Raw genomic sequence first — 21,956 nt, forward strand, 5'->3', positions numbered from 1 at the left:
ACTATTTTTTTTTTATTGAAATATGCATAGAATCGGACTTCCAGAAATTGGACAACCACAGACATGTCAGTCTTCCCTTTTTAGGCAATCATTACATAGTCTTAAAGCATTACATTTAAATATACTTGTACTTGTTAATTCTAGTCAAAGGTGAACCTATATTGTTCTTTGATCATCTATGTTCACCTACACCTATCAGCCATAACATGAAAACCACGTGCCTAATATCATATAGGTCTCCCTCATGCCAAAACTGCTCTTAATCTATATTCTATGGTATCTGGCACCAAGAGGTTATCAACAGACCTTTAGGACCTGTAAGTCAAGAGATGGAGCCTTTATGGCTCAGACTTGTTTATCAGAACACTTTACAGATGCTCTATTAGATTAAGATTTTGAGAGGCCACTGTTATCAGGGCATGAAATGGTGTACTTTGTCTTCAACAATGTATTAGGTATGTGGTACATGTAAAATCTACATGAATGTCAAGATCCAAGGTTTTCAAGCAAAAACAGTGTCCAAAGCATCGCACACTGCCTCCGCCGGATTGCTTTCTTCCCATAGTTCATCCTGGTGCTCTCTCTTCCCCAGGTCAAGGAAGCACATACACCCGACCTTCCACATGTAGAAGAAATTGGGATTCATCAGACCAGGACACCTCCTTCCATTGCTCCATGGACCAGTTCTGATGCTCACGTACCCATTGTCGGTACTTTTGACAGTGGTCAGAATGAGCACTCTGACCAGTCTGCAGCTATGGAACCTGGAGATACACTGTGTATTTTGACACCTTTCTAATATAGCCAACATTAAAATTTTCAACATTTTTTTCTACAGTAGCTCTTCTGTGGGATAGGCCCAAACGTGCTAGCCTTCACTCCCCCCATGCACATCAATGAGAATTGGGCTCCATGACCCTGATGCCGATTCACTGGTTGCCCTTACTTAGACCACTTTATATCAGGAACACTCCACAAGACATGCCTGGTAGTAGATGCTCTGACCCAGTCATCTAGCCATTACACTCTATCCCTTGCCAAAGTCACTTATCTCCTTACACAGGCCTATTTCTCCTCCTTCCAACACATCTAATTCAAGAACTGAGGTGTTCACTTCATGTCTAATATATCGCACCCCTTGCCAGGTGCCATTGTAATGAGATAATCAATGTTCTTCACTTCTCCGGTCAGTGGTTTTAATGTTATGAATAATGGGCGTATGTCTGTAACTAAAACATTATTATAGTTCCCTTTTCCCCAAAGAGATCTATTTAAAAGTGGTTGAGTTATATTAATGTAAATAACCTACCATAAACATAAGGCTGTTCACACTTCTGAATACTTACAAATTTCTGAAAAATAAATACAGCTTTAATACATAAATATAATATATACAGTTGCAGGCTGTCTAGTCATACATCTGTATTAGGTGCACTTCTGTGTAGGCGAGAGGTAAGACCTGTTTTCCACTGCTGCAAAGCGCCACTGCAGTTTTTCAAGGAAGCAACAAACAGCCGGCAATAATTTCCTTGTGTCCGTGCAATTTCCAGGTTTCCAAATCTAAAATACAGTGCATGACCAGCAGTTATGTCATTCAATGGCAATTTCCAGTTCAAGTGCAGAAGCAGCCATTTTCTGTGTGACTCTTAGTAAAGACAGGTCCTACAATGTTCTGAAATTAATGTTAGTTCTCTGCACATGAGAAACGTCTGTCAGACAGTACATGATACAGCCGTACCACGAGGGCCCTACTCATTTTAATTTTAAATCCAATTGTCATTATTTGTGTCTTTGCAAAATTGTTAAAAAGGTAAAGCATTTCACAAATGATGTCCCAGATATAAAACTACAGAGAGCACCCTGCCAGCTATGCAGTTAATTTAAGGAATTGCTTCTGGATAAGCACTAATTATGCATATACTGCATATATAAATTTCATACATAAACATACTGAATTGTTAACTGAGCTTAGTTTTATTGACTGGAACATATAAATCTTTCATACATAATTGCAAAAACACATTGTACACAGAATGGTATTCACATTTAGTCAGTGCCAACTGCTTTAATGACCACCATAACTCTCCACCCGTCTCCTCACACCCGTCCTGTCAGATTGCCATCTAGCTATCCCTGCAGTACAGAAGTGTGCAATTCCTTGGTGACTTGGGGGCAGGTAATAAATACGGATTACCCCAGTAATCTCTCCCAGCTTAGTCTAGAGATCTTCATACATAATGTATTAGAGAATTACACATACTGCACAGATCAGCTCACACAGAAATCTGGTCCAAAGGTTTGTATGTTTTAGAAAACTAAATTTAATGCAAACATTGTGATAAAAATAACAGCACAATGGGAATGGTTAACAAAAGAAAAAAAGGAGAGTCACTTCTAATGTGATGATTTATCTGCAGTACAACGAATGGTGAATTCACAGAGAAACTACTTAATAGATATTGGCATTGAAAGGAAATCATTGACTACAAAGTGGCGATTGGAATTGCACCCTGAAGCAATTTATGCATCAATGCGAATATTGATTAAGATTTGTCGGTTATTCACTGCAGAAAAGAATACTTTTGTAAAACAATAACCTACTTCTGAAATGCATCTACAAGGGATTTGGCAAATACAATGATACAGCATAGACAGAATTGCACACATCTATACAAACACATAATAATAATAACTTAAGCATACTATGGCACTGCAGCTTTTGAAGCGAGGCCAAGACTATGGCTGGCCGTGGTAGGATATATTTGGCACTCATAGGAGCCGGCTTTCTTCCCACACAAACGTTGTTAATTAACAAACTGATTAACTGCTTAGTAATTAATTGCCTGGGTGACGTTGGCTTCTGTGTCTCTTTAAGATGGCTTCAAATGAGTTCATTATATGGTGGGTCTATCCTTGTTAGCCAGGGATGAAGAGTGCTATTGATCTGGCAGGAATTAGTTTAACTAACTCTCAGGTCTGTAATTAAGGAAATAATTGCTACGGAGATGCCCGACAGGTAGGTTTTCTCCAGCCAGACAACTGCCCATAAGCAAAAACACTTCTTACGAAGTTCTATCATAGTCCTGTTTTAACGTTAGTTCACTATGAAGAAAAAAAGTTCATAAATTGATTGTGTACAGTACAAAGACATAATTACTATAAAGAAGGGATCTTTAAAAACGTAAATGAAATGTTTTGAGACATGAAATTCTACATTTTTGTGCTTTCTTATAAAAAAAAAACCTCTAAGAAGTAAAAAAAAAAATCAAACCATATGCAGCCCTATGCTGTAGATTATTAACTTGATTCACTGTGTAACATTCATTTGACTTTGGTGTAGTACACCTCCTCCCCTCGTCACACGCTCTGCTGTTATTCCCCAATATTTAACGGTTATCAACGGTTAGCGAATACTGTGTAGAAGTTTTAGGCAGGTGTGGAAAAAATGCTTTAAAAAAAATAGAAGTATTGAAATTTCTTATTTTTTTTTTTTAAGCAATTAACAAAATGCTAAGTGAATGAACACAAGAGAAAATTTATTTGCAGTAGGACAACGACCCAAACATACAGCCAATGCCAATAAGAAATATCTTCAGGGTAAAGAACAAGGATACTGGAAGTGATGATATGGAACCTAAAGAGAACTGATCTCAGCATCATCGAGTCTGTCTGAAAATACAAGGAGACAGAATGATTTGAGCAAGCCTACATCCACAGAAGATCTGTGGTTAGTTCTCCAAGATGTTTGGAACAACCTCCCTGCCGAGTTCCTTCAAAAACTGTGCAAGTGTACCTAGAAGAATTGAGGCTGTTTTGAAGGCAAAGGGTGGTGACACCAAAATATTGATTCGATTTAGATTTCTTTTTGCATTTTGTTAATTGATAAAAATAAATTAACACCACCTCTATTTTTGAAAGCATTCCTACTTTGCAGCATTTCTCCCACACCTGCCTAACTTTTGCACAGAGTGTGTGTGTGTGTGTGTGTGTGTGTGTGTGTGTACCTATCTATATCACACAATAGAAAACAACATCCTTACCTTGTGCCAGAACAGGAGCAGCACTACAGGAGAAATCTCTGTTGTTAAGGCTCAAATACACATAGGATAAAACACAATTCCCAAGTGCGCTATATTCATTGAATGTTTATTCATAAATTCTTCCAAGATGGACCCAATAGGTATAGACTACAAATTAGAGAATTCTTAAAGAAAATGTTTCCCGGGCTCCTGAAACCGATATCCCCTCACCAGAGAATCACCCAAAGAAGAGGCCCAAGGCCAATTAGTACCAATTATTGGTTTATTTACACAGGTTTTAAACATACACATTAAAAAAGTTGTACAAAGATAAAATTTGTATATCAGTGAAAAATGTCTGGAATATGATGATGACAAGGTAGATCCTCCTTCACTTTAGCAAGGTGTGAGCTCAATGTGAGGGAGGATCTAACTTGCCATCATCATATTCTGGACACTGATCTTGGAAGAATTTATGAATTCAACGAATATAGAGCACTTTGGAATTGTGATATATATATATATATATATATATATATATATATATATATATATATATATGTATATGTATATATATATATATATATATATATATATATATATATATATATATATATATATATATATATATATACACACACATATATATATACATATATATATCTATATAGATATAGATATATATATATATACACACACACACACACACACACACACACACACACACACACACACACACACAGGAAGAGGTACAGTTCACACAATGAAGTTTTTATTGATATACTGCATGCAGTGCTTTGGCACATACACAGCAGAGTAAACAGAGAAGAACGGAATGTTGATTAAATCCACCATATTCCTTTTATATCACTGTGACTATTGTACAAATGTGCAGGAGTCTCTATCGTCACCTAGGAAAAGAGTGAAGATCATCATGTTTTTCAAGGATTGGGAGTTCCATCCTCAACCCTCGAGCTGACTTAACACTTCTCGCACACCAGAGATAAGAGCTTCACTTTCCTTGGGATGTGTCAGTACAGCACTCTGCAGGCGGCTCATGTAAGAGTCAATGGTTTCCAAGGTAGGTGTTTCGGCAGTCCCTGAGTATGACGGAAAGAGACGCAGAAAATTGATGTGTGGATGAAAATGTGATTTAGAATGATATTCACTTTGCATATAGATTAAATGTATGATGAATAGCCTTTACTTATGGATATTAAAAAATAAAAAAAATAAAAAATAAAAAAGTGTACCTGGAATAGGGACAGCACGTAGGCAGTGTGTAAGAGTCTGGCGGACATTCTGTAGATGCTGTAGTAGCAGGGTGTTTCTCCCTTGTTCTTGACTGAGCTCAGCCTCCAGCCGCTGCACTGCAGATCGCATGCTTTCCACATGTTTTTGCAGAGCTGCATTGCGCTCCTCAAACTCCATGTTTGATTTCCTGAGCTGTCGTAGCTCTGCTTCCTGAGCTGCAGATTGAATGATGGATGGCAATAAAGTAAGAGCAGGTCTAACAAAAGGTAGCCTGCTGCTACTACAAGAAAATTGCTAACGGTCAGCAGAATGTTTTTCAATCTTCCACCCTCATAAATCTTAAAGTATTGACCCAGTACCCTCACCTTTGCTGTGATTCAAAAATTCCTCTGTGAAGATTGGTATATCAAACACCGGTCTCTCCTTTAGAACACATTCTTTCTGAAAGTATAGAAAAATAAAAGGATGGAGAGAACAGTATGTGCAGGGAAAGAAAATCTGAGGTAAGAAACAAAGCACCAGTGTTCTAGAAGAGGGAGGAGACAACAGAGTTAATACGAGGAAAGGTGCAGTGATAAGTGGAGAGGAAAAGATTGTACACGGTAATGAACTACATTATGGTGGGCAGAAATGGGAATCACTGGAAAATAAATAGTATGGGGTAAGTTAAGTACCGAGAGAGAGAGAGAGAGAGAGAGAGAGAGAGAGAGAGAGAGAGAGAGAGAGAGAGAGAGAGAGAGAGAGAGAGAGAGAGAGAGAGAGAGAGAGAAAGGTAAGAAGGTTGAATAAAAAATAAAAATAAAAAAAAAATAGAGAATCATTTATAAATTATTCCCTTGACCGTACACAATTTAACAAACACTTAACTAGTTTCTCACATCAGTGAAGCTAAGGAATAATGTTAATTATAGAAATAAAAAGCATTACTGATGCCCACTGTTCTGGCATCATAACGTCTGCAGATTCTTTATCACGTGGTGAATGAGTACCAGGACAAAGTAACACTCAGGAAATATAAAAGTATTATTTCTGGTCTTTTCCATTTTTATCCTTCTAGAACTGTCTCTTAACCAACCACTTTTTTTAATCTGCCATTGCTCCTGCTCCTCACCATATTTCCCTGTCCACGATATCTACTACTTAAGTTTTTATACATCTTCACCTTCATCTACAATCATCCATTTTTTCCCAACCTACTCGTTTATAGATTATCTTTGGCTATTCCTAGTCCAGCTCCTCATCCATCCTCACTAACTCATCATCTATGTACTTACTGATTGCTCACTAACAATATCCCGCCACACGCATTCTCCTTATCTAGACTTCCTACCTTTAACCATGACTGAATCACCCCATTCTCATTTTATACTGCCTGACCATGCCCATCTTTCTGTCCTTGGTATTTCTTACCCTCAAACAGTATTTCTTGTATCTGTCCATCACATACATTTCCAATGTACATTTTTCATTTGTTCAGTGCATCCCTACTGCATTCATTCTCCCCAAAATCTCATTCATAACTCACACTAGATCGCTAGTATTTGTCATCAATTTCCAGATTAAACTAGCTCTATTTGTTTATATGGAGTAAAAACTTAGCCAATCTCTACTTTTGGAGTCTATAAACTCCTGATTTCCTTCTTTACTTAATTTTATTGAAATATCCAAAACCCAGCAAAAAGGAATTTCTACAGGGCTGAGTGTGACAAAGTCAGTCAGAAATCACAGTTGGATAAGACAATTAGAAGGGGCTTATTATGAAGACGAATCCTCACCTCAGGGTCTCTGGAGATTGTACGAGATCCTTCTAAAAATAGAGAGACGAATCATGAAGGAAATCCTCTCCTCTCAACCCATTAACATGTACTGAACCCCAATGCCCACAGCATATTACTAAATTACCTTCCCCATCCCTCAAATTCATATTTATGCCAGACCAGACACACATTACCTCTGCCTCTATATTACAATACTTTTTTCCTCATCTAGCTCATGTTCTCTCTCTTTATAACCCTGCCTTCCAGTCATACAACCCTTCTCACCACCACTTCACCACACCTCACCCTGCCTCTGCTGCCTCCCCTTCTGACGACTCTGTGCCTTGTGGCTGTAAGATCGGAAGGCCTCTGGTTTCTCATACTGCTGCAGTTCCTTTGTATACCGTTCCTTGTCTCTTTCCGCTTCGTCCAGGTAATGCTAGAACAACACACACAGCTCAGTGCTGGGAGAGGCGGAGAGAGGTTGGGGGGAGGGCAAGGAAGATAGAATATTAAGGAGGTATAAATAGAGAACAAGGAAATACGATGGAGAACAGTATGCATATGGAAGAGCCAGAGACAGAAAAGGAGAAGCAGTGGGTATACTGTATGAATACACACAGATGACTTTTGGGATTGTAGTGGTCTCAAATAATTTTAATGTATCTAGTGTTCACGCTAGCACCCTGTACCCAGTCAGCAAGGAGGGCTTATTTTAATTTTTAAGTAGCAGTAGCGATACATCAGGTCTAAGCTTTTGCCCTTCAACATTAAAATTTGCCCACTTCACTGATTAGGTGCTGGGTGCTAGAGTGAACACTAATAACCTATTATTATTTTACTACAGAACATAGAAGCTACAAAGGAACTGTTTGAATGTAAACAAAACTTGGAAGCATATCAGAATGGAAAACATTTCCCTTTTTTGCACTTACCAGATTCTTGTCCCTAACAGTTTACTTCTTCCCATGACCCTGATAAGGTACAACTTACTCCCTGATTACAATGTATGTGAGTGGAAGGAAGGTAAACGATTTACGAAGATTATTTTCAACAGAGATTTGTATTTAGTTAAGAAAAATAATGTCTGTCATTCATTGCTGCCACCTACCATTTGTTCTGTAACAGAGTCCAAATTCTGCAAAACCTGATTAAGGTGCTAAAATGAGGTTGGATCGCAAATCTCAATCGAACAGCAATTATTGCGATCTCCCCATGGGCGCATGCGCAGCGCCCATCCTGCACATATGCCCGCACTCTCTGCGGGCGCCCCCACAGAAAATGCAATCACCTCTGCCTGTCAGGAAGAGGCAGTTGGTGAACGGCAACGGTCCGTTTCCAGGGCGGAGACGGATCATTGCGGAGGTGGAGCCGGGCAAACTGGGGGCGTCAAGAGCTGGGCGTGGTGGGAGCGTGATCGCCGCAGTGATCGGGAACATGGCGGCGGTCCATCCCTATTTCCTACGACGAAGCAGAAATTGCAATGCGACTGCAGTTTCCGATTCATCAAGGGGGGGAGGCGGCGGTCAGCATTCTGGGCAGCCTTGCCCTGCAATGGGCGACCCCCAGCATGCGATCAAAAGGATTGCAAATTCTGCTACTTAGCAGAATTTGCAATCCTTACTGAAGGTAAATGTGGTGACTGGAGGACAGACAGTTTCAGAGTATTTGACAGCATTTTCATTAATTTAAGGCTAAGAATATCATACTTCCTTTATTATAGCCTGCAAGAGCCATATGCATGACTATTACTGAAAAGGAGAGATGGGAAAATAGTGCTGCATCATTTCTCTGTTCTTAAGGAAGTAAGTATAACAGGATAAATAGGTCAGCCAAGTGCAAGAATACAGATGCCATAACAAATAAAAGTGACTTTCCAAAACCACTTTTTGAGCACGCTTAATGCTATGGCTAAAACATATACAAGGCACCAAATGACCAGACTACAAGATTGGGGCACATAACGAAATTACTATCCACTCAGACAAATCTATTACAGGGAGGCTTACAGCACAAACAAAAATAAAATGGCAACTTTTGTTTTTTATTTATATATTTATTTAAAATTTGAAAAGTCAGTTGGGTGTCTGTTTTTTCCTATCTAATAGACAGGAAAAAACAGACACCCAACCGACTTTTCAAACAATTGAATTCTCCCCATGTAACTCCATCGCTTTCAAACACCAACCTAGGATGTCAATGTCCCTCACCTAATAACTTCCCATCTTGGTATTTACAAAGGCCCACCACTGTAACAAAGAATAGCAGTGCTGGATCTTATTATGAGAGGGGGCTGTATCACAGGCTTGCCCTACCACAGGTAATTCTTTTACAATTCTGAACGCCACCAAAACTAGGATTTTAATACCTACCGGTAAATCCTTTTCTCTTAGTCCGTAGAGGATGCTGGGGACACCATAAGAACCATGGGGTATAGACGGGATCGCAGGAGACATGGGCACTTTAAGACTTTGAAAGGGGTGTGAACTGGCTCCTCCCTCTATGCCCTTCCTCCAGACTCCAGTTATAGTAACTATGCCCAGGGAGATGGACATTTCGAGGAAAAGGATTTATTGTTAAACTAAGGTGAGATACATACCAGCTCACACCTCAAACACGCCGTACAACATGGCATTTAACAGAACTCCAGTCAACGGCATGAACAATGTCAGCAACAGGCTGACTATAACATAACACAACCCGTGTGTAAACATAACTAATAACTGCAGATAGAGTCCGCACTGGGATGGGCGCCCAGCATCCTCTACGGACTAAAAGAAAAGGATTTACCGGTAGGTATTAAAATCCTATTTTCTCACACGTCCTAGAGGATGCTGGGGATGCTCCAAGAACCATGGGGTTTATACCAAAGTTCCAGAACGGGCGGGAGTGTGTGGATGACTCTGCAACACCGATTGACCAAACATGAGGTCCTCATCAGCCAGGGTATCAAACTTGTAAAATTTAGCAAAAGTGTTTGAACCCGACCAAGTAGCGGCCCAGGATGAGCCCACCTTTCTGGTAGAGTGGGCCTTTACTGATTTCGGTAACAGCAATCCAGCCGTAGAATGAGCATGCTGAATCGTATTACAGATCCAGTGCGCAATAGTCTGCTTGGAAGCAGGCGTCCCAATCTTGTTGGCAGCATACAGGACAAACAGAGCTTCCGTTTTCCTAAGTTGAGCCGTACTGGTGACATAAATCTTTAAGGCCCTGACAACATCGAGAGATTTTGACTCCGCGAAGGCGTCAGTAGCCACCGGTACCACAATAGGCTGGTTCATGTGGAACGATGAAACCACCTTCGGCAGAAATTGTTGACGAGTCCTCAACTCTGCTCTATCTTCATGGAAGATTAAATAAGGACTCTTGTGAGACAAAGCCGCTAACTCAGACACCAGCCTTGCGGATGCGAAGGCCAATAGCATGACCACTTTCCAAGTGAGAAATTTCAACTCTACCTTCTGTAAAAGGTTCAAACCAATATGATTGAAGGAAATGCAACACCACGTTAAGATCCCATGGTGCCACTGGGGGCACAAATGGAGGTTGGATGTGCAAAACGCCTTTCACGAAAGTCTGAACTTCTGGAAGGGAGGCCAATTGTTTTTGAAAGAAAACCGATAAGGCCGGAATTTGTTCTTTAAATCGAGCCTAACTTTAGGCCTGCATCCACACCTGCTTGCAGGAAATGGAGAAAACGCCCTACCTGAAATTCCTCCGTAGGAGCCTTCTTGGATTCACACCAAGACACATATTTTCTCCAAATACGGTGATAATGTTTAGACGTTACTCCTTTTCTAGCTTGAAGAAGTGTGGGAATGACTTAACTGGGAATACCCTTTCGGGCTAGTATCCGGCGTTCAACAGCCAAGTCGTCAAACGTAGCCGCGGTAAGTCGTGATATACGCACGGCCCCTGCTGTAACAGATCCTCTCGTAGAGGAAGAGGCCAGGGATCTCTTATGAGTAATTCCTTCCTGAAGATCTGGATACCAAGCCATCCTTGGCCAGTCCCGAACAATGAGGATCGCCTGAACCTTTGTTCTTCTTATGATCTTTAACACCTTTGGAATGAGTGGAAGCGGAGGGAACACGTACACCGACTGAAACACCCATGGTGTCACCAGCGCGTCCACCGCTATTGCTTGAGGGTCCCTCGACCTGGAACAATCTCTCTGAAGTTTCTTGTTGAGGCGAGACACCATTATGTCTATTTGAGGAATTCCTTAAAGACTTGTCACTTCTGTGAAGACCTCTTGATGAAGACCCCACTCTCCTGAATGGAGATCGTGTCTGCTGAGGAAGTCTGCTTCCCAGTTGTCCACTCCTGGAATGAAGATTGCTGACAGAGCGCTTGTATGTCTTTCCGCCCAGCTGAGAACTTTTGTGGTCTCTGCCGCTCTGCTCTTAATTCCGCCCTGGCGGTTTATGTGCGCTACTGCTGTTATATTGTCCCACTGTATTAGGACGGGCAAGTTGCGAAGAAGACGTTCCGCTTGAAGAAGGCCGTTGTAAATGGCCCTTAACTCTAGAACGTTCGTGTGTAGACAAACTTCCTGGCTTGACCATTTTCCCTGGAAGGTTTCCCCCTGTGTGACTGCTCCCCAGCCTCGGAGACTCGCATCCGTGGTTACTAGGATCCAGTCCTGGATCCCGAACCTGCGTCCCTCTAGGAGGTGAGAGCTGTGCAGCCACCACAGGAGTGAGATTCTGGTCTTGGAGGACAGGATTATTTTCCGGTGCATGTGCAGATGGGATCCGGACCACTTGTCCAATAGGTCCCACTGAAACACTCTGGCATGGAATCTGCCAAATTGAATGGCCTCGTAGGCCGCCACCATCTTCCCCAGCAATCGAGTGCATTGATGAATTGATACTCTCGCTGGTTTCAGAATTTGTTTGACCAAACTCTAAATTTCCAGCGCCTTCTCCTTCTGGGAGAAAAACTCTCTGTAATTCCGTGTCCAGAATAATTCCCAAAAACGACAGCCGTTTCGTCGCATTCAACTGGGACTTCGGCAAGTTTAGGAGCCAACCATGTTGTTGCAGAACTGTCAGGGAGAGCGCAATGTCCTGCTCCAGCATGTCTTTGGATCTCGCCTTTATCAGGAGATCGTCCAAGTAAGGGATAATTGTGACTCCTTGCTTGCGAAGGAGAACCATAATTTCCGCCATTACCTTGGTGAAAATCCTCGGAGCCGTGGACAGACCAAATGGCAACGTCTGAAATTGGTAATGACAATCCTGAATAGCAAACCTCATGTAAGCCTGAAGCGGAGGATATATGGGGACGTGTAAGTAGGCATCCTTTATGTCGACCAACACCATGAAATCCCCTTCCTCCAGACTGGAGACCACTGCTCGGAGAGATTCCATCTTGAATTTTCTTAGGTAAAGATTGAGGGACTTTATGTTCAGAATTGGTCTGACCGAGCCGTCCGGTTTCGGCACCACAAACAGGCACGAATAAAAGCCTTCTCCCTGTTGTGACGGGGGAACCCTGACTATGACTAGATTCAGACACAACGTTTGTATTGAATCGCATACTACCTCCCTGTTTGGAAGAGAAGCTGGTAAGGCCGATTTGAAAAATAGTCGAGGGGGAACGTCTTGAAACTCCAGCTTGTACCCCTGGGACACTATTTCTAAAATCCACGGGTCCAGGGCCGAACAAGCCCAGAATTGACTGGAGAGCTTGGGAGGTGCTCCCACCGGTGCGGACTCCCGCAGAGAAGCCCCAGCGTCATGCGGTGGATTTGGCAGAAGCCGGGGAGGACTTCTGCTCCTGGGAACCTGCCACGGCCGGAGATCTTTTACCTTTTCCTCTTCCTCTATTAGCAAGGAAGGAATAACCTCGGCCTTTTTTGTATTTATTTGGCCGAAAGGACTGCATCTGCAAGTGGTGAGCTTTCTTTTGTTGTGGAGGGACATAAGGAAAAAATGACGACTTACCCGCGGTAGCCGTAGATAGCAAATCAGCGAGACCTTCACCAAACAAGAACCCCACCTTTATATGGGAGAGATTCCATATTTTTCTTTGAGTTGGCATCAGCATTCCATTGATGAATCCACAATGCCCTCCTAGCTGAAACCGCCATGGCATTGGCTTTTGATCACAAAAGGCCAATATCTCTCGCCGCTTCCTTTAGGTAGGCTGCAGCGTTCCCGATATAACCCAGCGTTAAAAGGATGCTATCCCTATCTAGAGTATCTATATCAGAGGACAAGTTATCTGCCCACTTTTCGATAGCACTACTCAGCCACGCAGATGCAATAGTTGGTCTGAGTAGTGTACCTGTGGTGACGTAAATGGATTTTTAACGTATTTTCCTGTCTACGATCCGCAGGATCCTTAAAGGCTGCCGTGTCAGCAGACGGTAAAGCCACCTTTTTAGACAACCGTGATAGAGCCTTATCCACAATGGGAGGTGACTCCCACTTTTCTCTATCCCCAGAGGGGAACGGATACGCCATCTGAATCCTTTTGGGAATCAGAAACTTTTGTCAGCATTTTCCCATATTTTTTCAAAAAGGGTATTCAGTTCATGAGAGGGAGTAAATGTTACCTCAGGTTTCTTTCCCTTATACATACAGACCCTATTATCAGGAACAGCAGGGTCCTCAGTGATATGCAACACGTCTTTTATTGCCACAATCATGTACTGAATGCTCTTTGCCAATTTTGGGTCTAATCTGGTATCTCTATAGTCGACACTGGAGTCAGTGTCCGTGTCGGTATCCTTGTCTGCCGACTGAGCAAACGAACGTTTGTGAGACTCCGAGGGGGTCTGGACCTGTGATAACACATCCTCCACAGATTTCTTCCATGCCTGGTTCGGACACTTAGATTTATCTAATCTCTTATTAATAAGAGCCACATTAGCATTCAAAGCATTCAACACCTTTACCCAATCAGGAGTCGGCGGTGCCGACAGGGTCACTCCCACAGCCGTTTCTGCCCCTAACACAGTCTCCTCCTGGGAAGAGCACTCAGCCTTAGACATGCCGACACACGTGTACCGACACCCACAGACACACTGGGCAAATAGGGGACAGACCCACAGTAAAGCCTGTCGGAGAAACACAGAGGGAGTTTGGCAGCTCACAACCCTGCGCTTATCCCGGTTCTGAAACTGTAATATAATGCCTCAGACCCTGCAGCGCTTTTATAATAATTTATTTTAGCACCAAATTAACTGTGCCCCCCCCCCCCCGTTTTGCACCGTTACTTGTACAGCAGTGGTGAGGAAGGACCAACGTCTCTGCAGCTCTGTGAAGAGAAAATGGCGCTGATGAGAGCTGTGAGGGCTAAGCCCCGCCCCCTTCATGGCACGCTTCAGCCCTGCTATTTTTCTAAATAATTATACTAGCGGGGGTAAGGATTTAGTGCCTAGGCACATCAATCACACTTTGCCAGTCCCAATTGAGGAGTTTTATGCTGCCCAGGGAACCCCCCCTCGCACCCTGTAGTGCCGCTGTGTGTGGGAGCATGGCGTGCAGCGCGATGACTGTGCGGTACCTTAGAAGCAGTCACTGAAGTCTTCTATCTTCTTCTACTCACCTGTCTTCTGACTTCTGGCTCTGCAAGGGGGGTGAAGGCAGGCTCTGGGAATGAACCCCTAGGCGTACCTAGTGTTCCAAACCCTCAGGAGCTAATGGTGTCCTGTAGCCAAAGAAGCAGAGCCTTTAAACTCACAGGAAGTAGGTCTGACTTCTCTCCCCTAAGTCCCACGATGCAGGGAGACTGTTGCCAGCAGTGCTCCCTGAAAATAAAAAACCTAACAAAGTATTTTCCGAGAAACTCAGTAGAGCTCCTCAGTGTGCATCCAGTCTGCCTGGGCACAGATTCTAAACTGGAGTCTGGAGGAGGGGCATAAAGGGAGGAGCCAGTTCACACCCCTTTCAAAGTCTTAAAGTGCCTATGTCTCCTGCGGATCCAGTCTATACCCCATGGTTCTTATGGTGTCCCCAGCATCCTCTAGGATGTATGAGAAAAATAAGATTTTACTTACCGGTAAATCTATTTCTCGTAGTCCGTAGTGGATGCTGGGGACTCCGTAAGGACCATGGGGAATAGACTGGCTCCGCAGGAGACAGGGCACTTTAAGAAAGAATTTGGATACTGGTGTGCTCTGGCTCCTCCCTCTATGTCCCTCCTCCAGACCTCAGTTAAAGAAACTGTGCCCGGAAGAGCTGACAGTACAAGGAAAGGATTTTGGAATCCAGGGCAAGACTCATACGAGCCACACCAATCACACCGTATAACTTGTGATAAACTTACCCAGTTAACAGTATGAACAACAACGGAGCATCAGATCAACCCTGATGCAACTATAACAATCCTTATGTAAGCAATAACTATATACAAGCATTGCAGAAGAAGTCCGCACTTGGGACGGGCGCCCAGCATCCACTACGGACTACGAGAAATAGATTTACCGGTAAGTAAAATCTTATTTTCTCTAACGTCCTAGTGGATGCTGGGGACTCCGTAAGGACCATGGGGATTATACCAAAGCTCCCAAACGGGCGGGAGAGTGCGGATGACTCTGCAGCACCGAATGAGCAAACACAAGGTCCTCCTCAGCAAGGGTATCAAACTTGTAGAACTTTGCAAAAGTGTTTGAACCCGACCAAGTAGCTGCTCGGCAAAGCTGTAATGCCGAGACCCCTTGGGCGGCTGCACAAGAAGAGCCCACCTTCCTTGTGGAATGGGCTTTTACTGATTTTGGCAGCGGCAATCCAGCCGCAGAATGAGCCTGCTGAATCGTGTTACAGATCCAGCGAGCAATAGTTTGCTTTGAAGCAGGAGCACCCAGCTTGTTGGGTGCATACAGGATAAACAGCGACTCAGTTTTCCTGACTCTAGCCGTTCTGGCTACATAAACCTTCAAAGCCCTGACCACATCTAGTAACTCGGAATCCTCCAAGTCACGAGTAGCCACAGGCACCACAATAGGTTGGTTCATATGAAAAGATGACACCACTTTTGGCAGAAATTGCGGCCGGGTCCACAATTCTGCCCTGTCCATGTGGAAAACCAGATAGGGGCTTTTATGTGACAAAGCCGCTAATTCTGACACACGCCTAGCTGAAGCCAAGGCTAATAGCATGAGCACCTTCCACGTGAGAAATTTTAACTCCACGGTTTTAAGTGGCTCAAACCAGTGTGACTTCAGGAAACTCAACACCACGTTAAGATCCCAAGGTGCCACTGGAGGCACAAAAGGGGGCTGAATATGCAGCACTCCCTTTACAAACGTCTGAACTTCAGGTAGAGAAGCCAGTTCTTTTTGAAAGAAAATGGATAGGGCCGAAATCTGGACCTTAATGGAACCCAATTTTAGGCCCAAAGTCACTCCCGACTGTAGGAAGTGAAGGAAACGGCCCAGCTGGAATTCCTCCGTAGGGGCATTCCTGGCCTCACACCAAGCAACATATTTTCGCCATATACGGTGATAATGTTTAGCAGTCACGTCCTTCCTAGCCTTTATCAGCGTAGGAATAACCTCATCCGGAATGCCTTTTTCTGCTAGTATCCGGCGTTCAACCGCCATGCCGTCAAACGCAGCAAGTCTTGGAACAGACAGGGCCCCTGTTGCAACAAGTCCTGTCTTAGAGGCAGAGGCCATGGGTCCTCTGTGAGCATTTCTTGCAGCTCTGGATACCAAGTCCTTCTTGGCCAATCCGGAACAATGAGTATTGTTCTCACTCCTCTTCTTCTTATGATTCTCAGCACCTTGGGTATGAGAGGAAGAGGAGGAAATACATAGACCGACTGGAACACCCACGGTGTCACTAGTGCGTCTACAGCTATCGCCTGAGGGTCTCTTGACCTGGCGCAATACCTCTGTAGCTTTTTGTTGAGGCAGGATGCCATCATGTCTACTTGTGGCAGTTCCCACCGACTTGCAATCTGCGTGAAGACTTCTTGATGAAGTCCCCACTCTCCCGGGTGGAGGTCGTGCCTGCTGAGGAAGTCTGCTTCCCAGTTGTCCACTCCTGGAATGAACACTGCTGACAGTGCGCTTACGTGATTCTCCACCCAGCGAAGAATTCTGGTGGCTTCCGCCATTGCCACCCTGCTCCTTGTGCCGCCTTGGCGGTTTACATGAGCCACTGCGGTGATGTTGTCTGACTGAATCAGCACCGATCGGTTGCGAAGCAGGGTCTCCGCTTGACGTAGGACGTTGTATCTGGCCCTTAGTTCCAGGATGTTGATGTGAAGGCAAGTCTCCTGACTTGACCACAGACCTTGGAAATTTCTACCCTGTGTGACTGCTCCCCACTCTCGAAGGCTTGCGTCCGTGGTCACCAGGACCCAGTCCTGAATGCCGAATCTGCGGCCCTCAAGAAGGTGAGCACTCTGCAGCCACCACAGGAGAGACACCCTGGCCCTGGGGGATAGGGTGATCAGCCGATGCATTTGTAGATGTGATCCGGACCACTTGTCCAACAGATCCCATTGAAAGGTCCTCGCATGGAACCTGCCGAAGGGAATGGCCTCGTATGATGCCACCATCTTTCCCAGGACTCGCGTGCAGTGATGCACCGACACCTGTTTTGGTTTCAATAGGTCTCTGACCAGTGTCATGAGCTCCTGAGCCTTCTCCATCGGGAGATAAACCCTCTTCTGGCCTGTGTCCAGAATCATGTCCAGGAAGGGCAGACGAGTCGTAGGAATCAACTGCGACTTTGGAATATTTAGAATCCAGCCGTGCTGTTGTAACACTTCCCGAGAGCGTGCCACGCTGATCAGCAACTGCTCTCTGGACCTCACCTTTATGAGGAGATCGTCCAAGTATGGGATAATTGTGACTCCTTGCCGTCGCAGGAGCACCATAATTTCCGCCATTACCTTGGTAAATATCCTCGGTGCCGTGGAGAGACCAAACGGCAACGTCTGGAATTGGTAATGACAATCCTGTACCACAAATCTGAGGTACTCCTGATGAGGTGGATAAATGGGGACATGAAGGTAAGCATCCTTTATGTCCAGAGACACCATAAAATCCCCCCCTTCCAGGCTTGCGATGACCGCTCTGAGCGATTCCATCTTGAACTTGAACCTTTCCAGGTATATGTTCAGGGATTTTAAATTCAATATGGGTCTGACCGAACCGTCCGGTTTCGGTACCACAAACATGGTCGAATAGTAACCCCTTCCTTGTTGAAGGAGGGGAACCTTGACCACCACCTGCTGAAGATACAATTTGTGAATTGCAGCTAACACTATTTCCCTCTCTAAGGGGGAAGCTGGCAGGGCCGATTTGAGGTAACGGTGAGGGGGCATCTCTTCGAATTCCAGCTTGTATCCCTGAGACACAATCTCTATAGCCCTGGAATCCACCTGGGAGTGAATCCACTTGTGGCTGAAATTTCTGAGACGCGCCCCCACCGGGCCTAGCTCCGCCTGTGGAGCCCCAGCGTCATGCGGTGGATTTAGTGGAAGCCGGGGAGGACTTCTGTTCCTGGGAACTAGCTGTATTGTGCAGCTTCTTTCCTCTACCCCTGCCTCTGGCAAGAAAGGACGCACCTCGAACTTTCTTGCCTTTTTGTGATCGAAAGGACTGCATTTGGTAATACGGTGCTTTCTTAGGTTGTGAGGGAACATATGGCAAAAAATTTGACTTTCCAGCCGTAGCTGTGGAGACCAGGTCCGAGAGACCCTCCCCAAACAACTCCTCACCCTTGTAAGGTAAAACCTCCATGTGCCTTTTTGAGTCGGCATCTCCTGTCCATTGCCGAGTCCACAGGACCCTTCTGGCAGAAATAGACATTGCATTTATTCTAGAGCCCAGTAGGCTAATGTCTCTTTGAGCATCTCTCATATATAGGACAGCGTCTTTTATATGCCCCAGGGTCATAAATATAGTATCCTTGTCCAAGGTATCAAGTTCCTCAGATAAGGTATCTGTCCATGCTGCTACAGCACTACACATCCAGGCCGACGCAATCACCGGCCTTAGTAAGGTACCTGAATGTGTATAAATGGACTTCAGGGTACCCTCCTGCTTTCTATCCGCAGCATCTTTTAGGGTGGCCGTATCCTGTGACGGCAGGGCTACCCTCTTGGATAAGCGTGTTAAAGCTTTGTCTACCCTAGGGGAGGATTCCCAGCGTAACCTGTCCGTTGGCGGGAAAGGATACGCCATAAAAATCCGTTTGGAAATCTGCAGTTTTCTATCTGGAAAATCCCAAGCCTTTTCACATAACTCATTTAACTCATGTGAAGGGGGAAAGGTCACCTCTTGCCTTTTTTCCCCATACATATAAACCCTCTTGTCAGGGACTGGGGTTTCCTCTGTGATGTGCAACACATCCTTCATTGCTATAATCATGTAACGGATGGATTTAGCCATTTTAGGCTGTAACTTTACATCATCGCCATCGACACTGGAGTCAGAATCCGTGTCGATATCTGTGTCAACAATTTGGGATAGTGGGCGCTTCGGAGACCCTGACAGCCTCTGCGACATAGGATCAGGCATGGTCTGAGACCCCGGCTGTCCCAAGGCTTCAGCTTTATCCAACCTTTTATGTAAGGAAGTAACATCATCATTTAAAACCTTCCACATATCCATCCAATCGGGTGTCGGCGGCGACCCCACATTCATTTGTTCCCGCTCTGTTTCCACATAGCCTTCCTCGTCAAACATGCCGACACAAGCGTACCGACACACCACACACACAGGGGATGCTCTATTTGAAGACAGTTCCCCCACAGGGCCTTATGGAGAGAGAGAGAGAGTATGCCAGCACACACCCCAGCGCTATATGTCCCAGGAATCACACAGTAACTTAGTGTTAGCCCAGTAGCTGCTGTATATACTGTTTTTGCGCCAAATTTATGTGCCCCCCCCCCCTCTCTTTTTACCCTCTTCTACTGTGATTCTGCAGGTGAGAGTCTGGGGAGCTTCCGCTCAGCAGAGCTATGGAGAGAAAATGGCGCTGGTGAGTGCTGAGAAAGAAGCCCCGCCCCCTCAGCGGCGGGCTTCTGTCCCGCGTTTCTGTGTAAAAATATGGCGGGGGCCCATGCATATATACAGTGCCCAACTGTATATATGCCCACTTTTGCCAAGAGGTCTCTAAATGCTGCCCAGGGCGCCCCCCCCTGCGCCCTGCACCCTACAGTGACCGGAGTATGTGGGTTTAGTGTGGGAACAATGGCGCACAGCTGCAGTGCTGTGCGCTACCTCATATGAAGACTGGAGTCTTCTGCCGCCGATTTCGAAGTCTTCTTGCTTCTGTCACCGGCTTCTGTCTTCCGGCTCTGCGAGGGGGACGGCGGCGCGGCTCCGGGATCGGACGACAAAGGGTGCGATCCTGTGTACGATCCCTCTGGAGCTAATGGTGTCCAGTAGCCTAAGAAGCAGGACCTATCTTCAGTGAGTAGGGCTGCTTCTCTCACCTCAGTCCCACGTAGCAGAGAGTCTGTTGCCAGCAGATCTCTCTGAAAATAAAAAAAACCTAACAAAATACTTTCTTTTTAGCAAGCTCAGGAGAGCTCACTAAGTAGCACCCAGCTCGTCCGGGCACAGATTCAAACTGAGGTCTGGAGGAGGGACATAGAGGGAGGAGCCAGAGCACACCAGTATCCAAATTCTTTCTTAAAGTGCCCTGTCTCCTGCGGAGCCCGTCTATTCCCCATGGTCCTTACGGAGTCCCCAGCATCCACTAGGACGTTAGAGAAACTAAGTTTACATATTTTGGTGGAATCTCCTGTAAGTGATAAATATTGTACACACATCAACTTGTTGTAAGAAATAAATAAAAGTTTTCATCCCTAAAAAGCCCCCTATCAAAGTTGTGTGTTTACCCCTCATCTTCCTACCTTTTCAGACACCTTGCACTATAGACTGCTTGCAGCTATCTGTACACAAAGTGCTCATATGCTAACATTGTTACCACATTGCAATGGGGGTCCCAATTTAGGCTGAACGGCAGAGCCTTCTAGTGCACTTCAGACTGATAAGGTTGGAAAGCCTTAACGTTGGATATCACAATCACTACTCTGCAGGACTGACAGTCGGATAGTGTATGACTGCTGCAGGTTGAAACTCTATGTTTGGATTGTGGCTGGCATGGAACAAAGCAGGTATTAAATAAAGGAATACTGCAAAATACATGATCCATGGTGCCCCCTTCTGGTCAAATAATCTGTAAAGGGATGGCGTCCCGACCAGGCTCTTAATAGATCTGTGAGGTGCAATGTTACTATAGTTTGTCTCAACTGGTGGGGGGGACTGAGGGATGTGGACATTTATTTATATTGTGTACACATCCTCACCACTTAAAATAAAACAACTATATATATTCAATTATGCTACCAAATATAAAAATAAATTATTCATGGTCTAATTAGAGCATTATAAACATGATATTGGTCAGTAAAGGGTTTGTTTTGCGACTGGCTAATCAAGATATTTGAATGCAGAGCAACATTTTCTAAAACTTAAAAAAAAAAAAATTAACAGATATTTTTTATTATACAGTATATGTATTAGGAGTACTTCTGAAGGTACAGTATCTGACTGTACAGTACAGTATTTGGTTTAGGCCTTTTGCCACTTATTTATACTGTTGTATCCCCTACAACTTATTTCACAACTTGCTTGTTGGAGAACTAGGTTGCACATGAATGAGTGGGAAAGAAAAAGGGGACAACACTCATACACCTATGGAAAATGACCCAACATTGAAGCCTTGCCTTCAAACATTTGCGCCAACACTAATAGCAAGAAATGACCAGAAAATCAGTAAGAATAGCTCATTCACAATATATATGTCCACTGAAGACTGTCAAATCAATGGCACGCCTGACTATACTGTGGGATGTTTTACAGTCTGTCATTTTATGTATAAATAAATGCATTGTTAATTGACTTGTAAATGCTGATTAACCAGGAAAATGGTGTTCTCCT

At 44.3% G+C, this 21,956-nt stretch overlaps 1 protein-coding gene across 4 annotated transcripts in view; it reads right to left on the reverse strand.

Moving 5' to 3' along the window:
- Positions 1-4,769: 4,769 nt before the first annotated feature.
- HMG20A (high mobility group 20A) overlaps positions 4,770-21,956 on the reverse strand; it is a 155,233-nt gene continuing 138,046 nt past the window's right edge. For 3 of the 4 annotated variants that reach the window (XM_063926437.1, XM_063926435.1, XM_063926436.1), the window contains exons 6-10: positions 7,337-7,469; positions 7,049-7,080; positions 5,639-5,714; positions 5,273-5,488; positions 4,770-5,119 (exon numbers count right to left, since the gene is read on the reverse strand). In XM_063926437.1, coding sequence (XP_063782507.1) covers positions 4,983-5,119; positions 5,273-5,488; positions 5,639-5,714; positions 7,049-7,080; positions 7,337-7,469 — 594 coding nt within the window. In that variant the 3' untranslated portion in view covers positions 4,770-4,982. The remainder of the gene's footprint in view (positions 5,120-5,272; positions 5,489-5,638; positions 5,715-7,048; positions 7,081-7,336; positions 7,470-21,956) is intronic. The other variant, XM_063926438.1, reaches the window with a different exon arrangement.

The sequence above is a fragment of the Pseudophryne corroboree genome, chromosome 6 (assembly GCF_028390025.1).
Source record: "Pseudophryne corroboree isolate aPseCor3 chromosome 6, aPseCor3.hap2, whole genome shotgun sequence".
Taxonomy (NCBI): domain Eukaryota; kingdom Metazoa; phylum Chordata; class Amphibia; order Anura; family Myobatrachidae; genus Pseudophryne; species Pseudophryne corroboree.